General features: G+C 54.0%; 1 protein-coding gene across 1 annotated transcript in view; it reads right to left on the reverse strand.

Annotated features, from left to right (window-relative positions):
* PLEKHA6 (pleckstrin homology domain containing, family A member 6) overlaps positions 1-11,745 on the reverse strand; it is a 60,021-nt gene that overhangs the window by 23,828 nt on the left and 24,448 nt on the right. The window contains 4 exon segments of the mRNA XM_008577357.1: positions 2,911-3,427; positions 4,936-5,418; positions 6,925-7,067; positions 10,823-10,923. Of these exon segments, the coding sequence (XP_008575579.1) occupies positions 2,911-3,427; positions 4,936-5,418; positions 6,925-7,067; positions 10,823-10,923 (1,244 nt within the window).

Consider the following 11,745-nt stretch of genomic DNA (forward strand, 5'->3'; position numbering starts at 1 on the left):
ATGGTTCTTTCTGCAACTTTAAGAGCATGAAGTCATCCTGATTAGGTTCAACCCCAGCTTTGTTGCACATGAGACGTTTGTAAAACGTATGCTGTAAAGTGGGTCAAAAGCTCAGAGTTACATTCCAAGCTCTGCTGTCCGCTGGCTGTGTCCGTGGAACGTGATTTAACCTCTCTGTGCTTTAATCTCCTCAGCTGTAAAATGAGGATAATAACAACACCCACCTGGTAGGGTTATTATAAAGTTTAAATGAGTTAGGGGTCTGTTAAGAGCTTAGAACAGCATGGGGCATGGACACACCCAATTACGGAAGCTGCTGCCACTATTATTATTACTGACATTACTATTATTTCTGCTAACCCAGCTGCCTCCACGCAACAGTGTTCCAGGTCCCCCATGGTTTGCAGCACAGATCTGAACATAAGCCTATGTGCTCATATAAATGCCCAGCACACTGACCACCAGCCTGTCTAAACCCAGGGAGCATCATAGCCCCCTTAGCTAAGGGTTAGCGCCGTGGACCTTGGAGCCCAGGCAGCAAATTGCTTCCATCTCACGGGGACACTCCTCGCCTCTTCGGCTTGCTTGTCTGTAAAACTGGGTTGATAATACTGCCTCTGTCTACTGTGCTGAATTCTCAGGAAAGCATGAGCTTGTGTATGCAAGAGCTTTGCAGAGGAACTAACAGATATACTGAATTATTGAAAAAATCATCCTAGGGCAGGTCCGTAGGCCTCAGTTTACAAGTTACAGAGTTTAACAACCACGGGTGGAATATGATATGGTAATTTCCCAGATTCAGGCTGAACTAAATCCCTAGCATTTTAGGTTCAAGCCCAGAGCTCCCTCCCTTTGTCTCTGCTACTCCCTCCTCTCTCCAGCAAAAATGCAAAGTCCCACCTGCACCCTGGGGGCAGTTCCATCCGGGCTGAACACCGGAGAAATATGAAGTGGCATTAATTATTCATGTGCCCATTTATTCTGTTTCTTTCCCCAGGAAACTCCCAGCTGCCCTAAAGGGCTGTGAAGAGAAGGGGTGTGAAGGAGCAAACCAAAACATAAGCCACTTTGTTGTGTCCTGGTTGCACCAACAAAGGCAGTCAAAGGGCTGGCAGGTGGGGAGGTAGGGAGGAGGAGGGAGAGGCGATGGAGGGCTGTGGGATGGCGAGGGGGCACCAGCTCTGCCTACCTGCTGATCCAAATACTCTAGGTTTCTTTGCAACTGAAGATCTAAAAGTTCATCCTACCCGGAGCCCGAGGCCAAGAGGCCAAACAGCAACACAAACAAACAGGAACACACAAAAGAAAACAATAAAAAAAAGAAGCAAAGCAGTTAAGAGTTAGCTGGGCAAGGACAAGGAGAGGCTCCTCGCTTCGCATTTGAGTTCTGGGGAAGGGAGGGGACAAGGACGCAGGCAGGCAAAGTAGCTCTCTACTGGACACTCCCAGAGACAGGAGGGACAGGCTCCAGGCCCCAACTCCGCCATCTCTCCTAGGTCTTCCCTGTCCTCCCTGGGAGAGGTAAGCACCACTGAAGAAATCTAGCCAGCACTTCTTAGCAGCCCCTTCTGAGTTTTCTGGAAAAGTGTGTTGTTTCTGGGGGGTGCATTTGCTATGGGTCAAGGCTACAGTGTTTGGACACTGGCAGGGTAAGAATAAGAGAGAGGGGATGGAGTGGCAGCCCCCAGGCCTGTGCAGGCCTCCTCCACCCTGGCCCCCGGTGCTCTCATGGGGAGCAGTCACCAACAGGCTTTCAGGGATGCGGATTCTGCCTGTGGGTCCCAGTGGTTCTCCCGAACCCACCCAAAGAGGCCATCTGCATCTAGTTCTCCAGGTGGCAGCAAAAATCCTCAGAACAAATTCCAGGAAGAGACATAAGTAGAAAGGAGAGGGGGGAAAAAAAAGGGAGACACAATATGGAAAATCTCTTCCTCAATCACCCCATTTGTCTCTTTTCCCAGAGGTGGCATTCCAGGCAAAGGACAAACCTGAAGCAAATATGCTTAGGGAGAAAAAAGTTTAGACCTTGCCGGTTATGAGGATCTCTAGCCTGCCCATAACCCAAGCTCCCTGTCCAGGCCCCTCCTCCTGCATGCAGGAGAGGCGTGCTGCGCTCAGGACTGGAGGATCAGGACATTCCACGCTCCCAGATCTCATCCCTGCTCCTCTGCCCTGTGTCACAGAGGGGAAGGGGTCATTGGCACCAAACTCTGTGTCGGGGCTGGTGTCCTGGCCAGGAGGGAGGAGGTATCCAGAGGCTACTAAAAACCAGATGGGCTGGGCATCAGGCACAGAACATCCCCAGCATCTGCCCAGTTTGGCTGGAGTCAGAGAGGAGAGGTCCTGAGGTGGGGTGTGGGGGGAGGAGAGGACGTACCATCTTATCGTGGACCGTGGGGGATGGTGGGTAGTTGTAGGGGAACAGTCCTGCAGGGACTGGCCGCCTGTCTCCCAGGTAATCATACTGGAAGAGAAAGGGGATTGCAGAGGTGAGAGGGCCTGGCTGGGATGTGGGCTCTCCCACCAACTGAAGTTTAAGGTTAGGGATGTTTGTATCCTGTCCCAGAGCACATTCCAAACTAAAATGGACAGCAGCCCCCCTCACAATGATCTGTCCAGGTCCTCAAGATTTGAAAAGACAGAATCTTCTCTGTCTTCTTATATAGACTGCAGTTCCTGGGGATGGGCACAGACAGCACAGTTCCTACTCAGGGGGCAAAGCCACCCCCCAGGGCAGCTCTTCTAGAGAGAGAACTGTGGGCCAGCAGATCCCCTGGGCTGCATCGCTGGTCCTATGGACACACAGCTCAGGGCTCTGTGGCCCAGATGCCCCTGCATCTCCGATTCTTCTCAGCAGATGGTCTTAGGCTTCTGGGGATCTCAGGGTCGAGGGGCAGGCTGGTGGCTCACCTTAGGGGAGCTGATGGATCGCCTCATCACATAGGCTGCGGGGTCAGCATAGATGTCCTCGCTGCGAGGTGGCAGCCGTTCGAAACGGGCACTAGGTGAGCGGACGGGGGAGTAAATGCGGGCGTGGCTGTAGGAGCCCTGGCTAGGCGAGCGGGGCACTGAGTGGGAACGGGGCTGCAGGGACAAGCGGCGCAGGGAGCCGGAGGTGGCATCCAATTCATCATAATAGACTGGTTGCCGGGAGGGGCTGGGGATCCAGACGGTGCCATCCTGCCGCCCATAGCCCGTGGGCTCCTTCCACTCGCGCAGCTGGTAGGCAGGGCCACCTCCGTTGCGGTAGGAGTGGCGTTTGTCCTCCAGGGCCCAGGGAGGGCTGATTCGATCGTAGGCAGGCATGGAGCAGATGCTGTCCGGCCGCACACCTGGTGGGTAGTACTGGTAATCATCAGGGTACTGGGAGGAGTAGGGGCCATAATACTCAGGAACCCTGCGGGACACTGGGTAAAACCTAGAGGGACTGGAGAGACAAAGAGAAGGAGAGGACATTGCAAAGAAGGCAGACAAAATGAGCGCATCTCCACCCATTCACCTGTGCCCCAGCTCCCCTCCATGTCCTCCAGCCTGGAGCAGGGTGCTTGAATAGGTGAACGGTGCCCCAGGCCGGCCTTGTGAGCACACAGAGGCGGCCACTGCCCAGGCAGGGCTGAGATTTATTCCGGAGATGAGGGAAAAATTGCTGTCCTCAAAGCCCCCTTTCCCTTGGGCCGGCCCGGTGGCGCACTGGATAGTGCACCGCTTGGGAAGCGCGATGGCGCTCCCGCCAAGGGTTCGGATCCCACATACAGACTGGTTCCCGCTCACTGGCTGAGCGAGGCGCGGGAGCAACACCGAGGGTTGCGATCCCGTTGCCGGTCCCGGTCCGGTGCGGGGGCGACACTGAGGGTTGCGATCCGTTGCTGGACACGGAAAAAGAAAAAAAAAAAAAAAAAAAAAGCCCCCTTTCCCAACCAGTGCTGAGGCTGGAAATTACACCATTCGGAGCAATTCAATCTTTGTCTCTTTAAAATGATATACTCCTGGGGAGAAACTTTAAGCCTTATCAGCCATCTCCAGCTCAGTGTGAACCAATGTATCAGATTCTGTCCAAGAAAGGTGAACAGAACACAAGTGTACCAGGCACCTGAAGGAGGGCAGCAGAGGAGGGACAGAAAGATGACCTCCTGGTTGTATGATCTTGTCAAGGACGGAATCTGTAGGTTCCTGGGATTCGTCCCTGTTGAGGCCCTCAGGCACCAGACCGCCAGCGGTGAACTGCAGCTCAGGCCACTAGAGGGCAAGCTCCTCCCAGACCCCGCAGGCTCCCTGAGGCTGTTGCCTGCAGTCCCTGGAGCTGCCCAAGCCCCCAGGGAAGGAACTGGCAGACCCACTTGCCCTCATGCTCACTGTTAGGCACAATAAATGTCTCCAGATATTTGAAAGCCGGTCATTGGATAAAGAAATAAATTGATCAACAGAGGCAATATTAGGACCAATAGCTCCTTTCTTTTCTTTTTAGAAAAAAACTTTATATAAATAATGGTTTTCAAACAATTAGAGCTGTTGGAAGAGTGAGTTGCTTTGATGGTTAGTGAGTTCCGTGTTGGTAGAAACACTGGAATAAAGGATGTTGTAGCAGGGTCCGTAGCATGGATGATGTCTGACCAGGACACCTTCAAGGACCCTCCCTACACTTGCCTGTTTCCTGGGCTACCCCACACCCTTGGGGAGGTCCTGGGGTGCTCTGTCCCTTCTTCTGAAGGAAGCAGAGAAAGCAAGAATCAGGGGCAATGGTCAAATTCTAATGATGGAACCATCAGGCAGGAAAGGATTTGGGCAAGCTGGGAACCATGGGACTGTCTTGGTTTCCCAACTGAGCCTGGCTTCCAGAAGGTTTCCACTAGGGGATGCCTCATGGTTACAACCCCATCGCCATGCCCTAGCCACAACACCATCCCAGCCCCACCGCGGCCCCCCGCCAGGCCTCACCTCCGAAGATCCTCAGGCGGGGGCACCCCCCGGCGCAGGTTCACCCACTGCTGAAGCTGGTTCATGGAGCTCTTGCGCTGGGCGATTTTGTCGGGGTTAGCACGTGGTGGGAAGCTCCGCCGGTGTCCCCCACTCTCCCCATCCTGGGGCGGGAAAGCTGTGCTCCCTGGCCGGCTAGGGGAGCTGTACTGCCAGCCATTGGGCTGGGCGGGCTGCTCCCCACCCCCTGGGACCCTTGGGCCCTCGGGGTAAGGACTGCCTGGCTCTGAGGTTGGCTCCGGTCCAGCTGGGATGCCATTGGCTTTCACCAGAGGCTCTTTCTTGACTTCGGGCCTCTCAGGCCTCCTCTCTGCCTTCTCACAGCCTCGGCCATCACCCTCCCCTCGAGTCTTGGCCTCTGGCTCAGGCTTGGGGAGGTTGTTCTGGGATGGCTGGTGGTGGTGTTTGCTAGGTGGGATGTTCTCTGAGTCTGGCTTCTCATGGCTGCAGGATGCCAAGGGAGATGTTGTAAGTGACTCCAGCCCAGCATGGAGTTGGGCAGGGGGTGGTCGACTGGGAAGGAGAAAAGTAGTGGAAAAGGATGGGCAGGAAGGTAGTGATGGAACTGAGATTCAGTGAATTCCAGTTCTGCTTCCTAAATGCCACTGCTTCGTCTCCTGGCTCCAGCCTGAGCAATCACTGCACAGTGTAATCAGATCCTGCCTATGCATGCCCAGCTCATCCTGCCTTCTGGGTCCTCTTCGCAGGTCACTCTCCACTCCCTTCTGCTGGTCTGCCATGAGCCCAGCCTTTGAGCTGGGGCCAAGACTAACCTCGCCTAGTTTTGGTCTCCTCTGAAGTCTACCCCTGATCCAGCCCCCCAAACTTGGCTTACACTACACTGAGCTTTCACAACAGTATCTGTCCTTGATGTCCCAGCTACAAAGGCTCATTACAGGTCAGCTCACTCTTCTGTGGAAAGTTACTTAAAACTTCCATGAGTCTAGGGCTCCTTATTGGCAGAACGGCTATAATATCTCCCCTCCTAGGACTGCTGTAACATAAAACATGGCAGGTGCCAGGGACAGAAGTTGCTGCCTCCAAATTCATAGGCATATAAACACAAGCAAGTTCCTTTCTCCAAAATAGTCCTTTCTTCCAGGACCGACTTCCTGTTAGAACTTAGGCTCCACAAGGCGCGGAGCACAGCAGACATCCCTCACTTGTATCCAGCACCCGGTGTACCTTACACACTTCTATTTACAGTAAGTATCTGTGAAATGAACGAATGAGCTTCTGGAAGAATGCCCCTTGGTTGAAGCAAAGATGGAAACTTGTGACAGTTTTCTCCCTATAGCTTCCCAAATTCAAGCATCCTTGTTGAAATATTGCTTGGTAAATATTTCTAAAACATGTGAACAGACTTGAAGCCTACACTGTAAAACCTCCTTCTTCTGGATCCCTGTTAACACCTAACTCAAGACTCCACATCCAGTTAGAGGAGAGACAGACAATGAGACAGTGGGTGCCATGGTGACAGGGCGACAGGAGCAGCCGCATGTCAAGTATTTGCTACATGTGGAGCACTGACCGTACATTACGTAGTTCTCACAACACCCCTGCGAGGTAGGATTATAACTGCTGGTCTTAAGGACAGGACACTCAGGTTCAGAGAGCTTAAGTCACTTACACTCAGGTCCCACTGTGGGCGAGTGGCCAAGCTGTAATTCAAACCTGAGTCCACCTTCCTCCACGGGCTTGTGCTTAACACCCACAGCTGACAAAAATGAACAAATGACCCTGACCTTTGGATCCTGGTCAGGCCCCAAGAGAATGTCCCCCAGCTCAGAGAGACTTCAGCTCTGAAACCACTCGGCCAGGCCTCCTGCTCGGATGCAAGGAGATGTTCACATGCTCTCCAGGGGTTCAACCTGGCTCACCGGGCTCGGTGGTGGCGCAGAGCTGGGGCACTTCTCCAGTCCTCTTCCTCCTCCTCTCCCTGGCACTCACCTGTGGCGCACAGCTTGGGGCGCTATCTTCTGGGCTGGTGGGATCTGCACTCGGGCAGCCTCCCCCATGGCCTGGATCCAGGCCTCCTGCTCCTCGGGGCTCTCGGCACTGAAGAAGTAGGTGCGGACACCAGCATGCTCGGCCTGTGAGGAGAGGCAGTGCGCGGAACTGTCCCCAGCCTCATCCACCCAGCACACGGTCACCTGTAGGGAGAGGACACCAAGACCCACAGAATGGACAGTCAGTCAGGCCTCTCTCTGGATCGGTAGCTCTTTTCCCCACATGGTGCTCAGATGTAAGGTGAGGAGGGGGGCCCGCAGCTATTCCAAGAGCTCCAGCGGAATCCGGGTTTCTGCCTTGGCTAGTCTCTGGACACAAGGCAGCCCAACAGCCAGGTAAGCCTACCTGGCCCACCTGAGGTGATCACAAGCGGGAGGGACAATTACCACACCCACTCTCCCATCAAATTCCATGTTTGATTTGAAAGGCAATTACCCGATGTCAGGGGAGACAACCCCCTGAGCATATGCCAGTCTCAGCCCCGGCTTCACCACTGAGAAGCTACATGTCTCTTTCATGAGGAGAGACAGCCAAGCCCCTTTCCACGGGCATGCAAGGGCATGCACGGGCACACAGACGGAGCACACTACCTAGTTGGCGGCCGCGAGCAGGCACAGCGGGCGGGAACCCGAAGAGAACTCCTGTCCAGAGGAGGGGTCCTCATGCGGTCAGAAGGAGGAGAAGCAGAGAACAGGTCAACCAAACGCCAGAGGGAGAGACAGAAGACAACGTGGCAGGAAACATCGAGGAGCACAGGGAAGGGGGTGTCTGGACTCTCCCCTCTGTTCGGTGTCACCAAGGGAACAACAGCACCCAGCAATGCCCAGCTCAGCCCGTCAAGAGGTGGGGAGTGGGGAGTTTGGGCTGGTTGTGGAGAGTAAGTCAGGGAACCCCAGCACTACTACTAGCTCTGCTCCTGATCAGCTCTGCAACTGCAGACAAATTGCCTTTTTGCTCTGGTCTTAACTGATGCATCTGTTTAATGCAGAGGGGTCTGCCCAGTAAGACTCAAGGTTTGTAGCCCACAAGGAAAAGAGGCCATGGGACATGTTCTTTCTGCGACCTCAGCATACTCCCCAGGTGAGACCCTCAATTCCCCAGAGAAAGTAGGTAGCCTAGTGTATCCCACTCAACAGAGGAGATCCAGACATGATTAAGAGTCTCAGATGTGAGCCTCACTCTGGCCTATGACCCACTGGGTGCTAAGTACTGGGTCTCTGGGGATTGGAAGGTGGGGGGGTTAGGATTCCTCTGACCAAGCTTCAGGGCTGTGGTAAGCAGCAAGGTCAAACCCACAGCCCCCAAATGTTTTCCCAGCCTGACCTTCACGAGGCTCCCTTGACTGCAACTGGTCCCACCTCATCTCCGCCTTTCCCCTGCCCTCAATGTCTTTCTAACAGGAGCCATTACCCAGCGAGGGGCAGGGGTGGGCCTCATGCCTCTGGACTTCTGCTGACTGTAAGGTACTCCAGCAGAGGGCCCAGCATGTGGGAGAGCTCAGGACGGGGTGGGAGAGACAGGGGAGGTGCTGACGAAAAACCAGTGAGGCTGTCGGGAGGCAGCTGGTACGGGAAATGCATGGGGGCAGAGAGACCAGGGGCCCAAGCAAGCCCTCTGGGTGGAGAACACAGGGTTATTGTAGGCGAGAGAGACATAGGCAGGACTCCTGGGTGTGTCCAGGGTAGGTGGGAGCGGGCAGTAAATGAATCCATCAATTCAGTGAGCGTCCAGGGAGCGGCCTCTGTGTGCAGAGCTCACTCGGGGTACCCGTCACAAGGGAGGCCAAGACGTGCTCTTGCACTTGAAGAGCTCACAGTCACGCTGGGAAGTAAATGAATCCATCAATTCAGTGAGCGTCCAGGGAGCGGCCTCTGTGTGCAGAGCTCACTGGGGGTACCCGTCACAAGGGAGGCCAAGACGTGCTCTTGCACTTGAAGAGCTCACAGTCACGCTGGGAAACAAAACATGCCACGGGAAACAAGGAGAGAGCAGAGGCACAGGAACAAGTGCCTGTGACAGGGGAAGGCAGAGGGCCTGGGAAAAGACAGGGCTATTGACGGGGAGCGGGAAGGGGCACTGGCCTGGAACTATGAAAGGGGCCAGAGAATTGAGGAGGTGTCCCAGCGGGGCGAAGCCCCCTGAGCCGCTGAGGGGCCGGAGTGGGGAGAGGTAAAGGCATCCCGCGGCAGCCTGGGCAGGAACAGCCCCTGCCTCCTCATTATTAGCCATCCCAGAGTTCCACTTGGTGGCTGCAGCAGGACAGTCCTCCTCTGTCTCAGCTCCCCCTCCCTTCCCTGGGGAAGGGCCACTGAATAGCCACAATCAGAGCCCTTTGTGGGCCACTGAGCACAGCCTCAGAGTTGGGCTTTAAAGAGGCAGTGCACTCCTTGGGGAAAACGAAGGAGGCGAGGGCCTGGTGGCCACAGAAGCCATGGCTGGGGCTTGAGGAGGATGGATGGTTGTCAGACACTCTGCCTGCTGCTGGCAGAGCTCCAAGCTGGGGTGCCTAGGTGTATCTGCACAGGTCTGGTGGGGAGGGTGAGACAGGCTGTTTGATTGCATGTGGGCGTGGGTGTGCGTCTGTGTACAGCAGAACTGTTTGTTGGTTAAACAGCCTGTTCCTATTTCCCCAGCTAGAACCTGGCTCCCTGGAGTCCGAATTTTATTAATTGTTCATTCTGTTCTCACCTCTGGCATACAAGACCCTGGGAGGCTGGAAACTAATTATGTGCCAAATTAAGTCTCTCCTTGTTCCCCATAGCAGGACCTGTGAACACTGCCCACATCTTTTCTGTGGCCAGGTGACCAGAGTCTGAAGGACACAAAGAGGCAGAGTCTCTGAGGCCCTTGGGGCTCAGAAACTGACCTGGTGTGACCCGGTGTGACCTGCAGGTCCTGCTATCTAAACACCAGAGCTTTAGGACACAAAGAGGCAGAGTCTCTGAGGCCCTTGGGGCTCAGAAACTGACCTGGTGTGACCCAGTGTGACCTGCAGGTCCTGCTATCTAAACACTAGAGCTTCCAGCTTTAAAGGTCTTGAGCTGCAGTTCTCAACTAGGCGAGAGAGGGCTTTGTACTAAGAAAGTGTGTGATGGAGATTGTAATTTTATATTTGGAAAATATAAAGGAACCTATGGTTTTTGCAACATAAAATACAAAAAGGGCACAGAATTTTTATAGTTCTTAATGGGTCATGAATTTTTAAATGTGGAAAAACACTGGCCTAGGATGAGCCAGCTGCAGGCGCGTCTTTGACTGGCGGATCCCCCAGGGGCTCAGAGGGAGTGACATGGAGCAGGTGAGTCCCATTTTCCTGAGTACTTGTTCTCTCCAACTGTCGTCTGCCTAAGGTTTGCAGCTCTTGACTGGAATGAAATGCAACTCCTAATTTTCTCTAAAGATTGCAATTTGAGTCAATTTGGGGGAAATTTGAACAATTTCCTGGGACCAAGGTGGGAAGAAAAGATCTTAGAACCTTACCAGGCACAGATCCTGCCTCTGCAGAGAGGGACTTCCCAGGGACAGTACACTGGCAAAAGGTCTAAGGGCTCAGGACATAACTATTTCTTCCCCAGGAAGAACAGTGGTGCTGCTGAATCACATCTCTACTGGCCCACCCTGGGGAGAATTGCTCACCGGACCACCAGGAGAAGAGGAGGGTCTCGCACAGCCTGCCTTAGCCTCACGATGGCTGTATGGTCCATTGCCTACTCCCTCCTGTACCATCAGCACTTGGGATTCCTTAGGGAGATGGCTCCTGGTCCTTCCCCACTCCCACACGGTCTAGAAGAGCAGGCCTCCCTCCCCTGCCTGACCTGGGAGAGGAAGGCCAGCTGACCTTAAACGTGTGTTTCCGGCTGATGTTGTCCGAGGGCTGCACCGCTGCTACCCGGAAGCTCAGGAGAGGGATGCTGCCCAGGATGCTTTCCTCCTTCTCATCTGTCAGGGAAAGACAGGCACAGGAGGTGTGTGTGTGCGCGTGTGTGTGTGTGTGCACACGTGGTGGAGGCGCAAGGAGTGTTCTGGTCCTATTATGATAAATATCAATAAATATTTGTTGCTCGGCTACTATTTGTCAGGCACTTGGGGCCACCACACACACTCCAAGAGGCATGCTCCTGGAGCTGGTGAGTGTGGTGGCCCTGCAGGTGCTGTTCTAGGCACTGGGACCACAGAGGCGAATGAGAGAGAAGTGATGCCCACCCTCAGGAGGTTTACATTCTAGCACACAAACAAGTAAATAACAGCTGACGGTTTGGGAGTGCTCAGTATACGTCAGGCACTGTTCTAAGTTAAATGCCTTAATGGATTTAACCCTCCCAATGGCCTCATGAAGAGCTACTATTATTATCCCCATTGAATAGGTAAGGAAGCTGGGACACGGAGAGGTTCCAGTAATTTGTCCGAGGTTACTTAGGCAGTAAATGGTAGATTCGGTCTTTAAACTCAAGAAGTCTGACCCCAAAGCTAGCGTTCTTGACCACTATCCTATCTGACCTGCCTCCCTAGCAGAGATGGTTCCTACAGTAACAAGGCCATAGGATACAGAGCCATGGAGCTGACTGTCCCATCTTCTGCTCTTTGGCTCCTCTGGGTAACTCTTTCGAAGGTTCTCCCAGGCACCCAGAAACCTGCTTTGCCCTCTCCTGCTGCAGATCCCCTTGTAGGTCCCTGTGTCTCCACAGGAAAGTGCACCCTGCATGGAATCCTCTGGCCCTCTTGTCCTTGGGATCAGGCTAACAATCAGGCTGTTCCATAATT

This window comes from Galeopterus variegatus, unplaced genomic scaffold (genome assembly GCF_000696425.1).
Source record: "Galeopterus variegatus unplaced genomic scaffold, G_variegatus-3.0.2 Scaffold1498, whole genome shotgun sequence".
In the NCBI taxonomy this organism is placed as follows: Eukaryota; Metazoa; Chordata; class Mammalia; order Dermoptera; family Cynocephalidae; genus Galeopterus; species Galeopterus variegatus.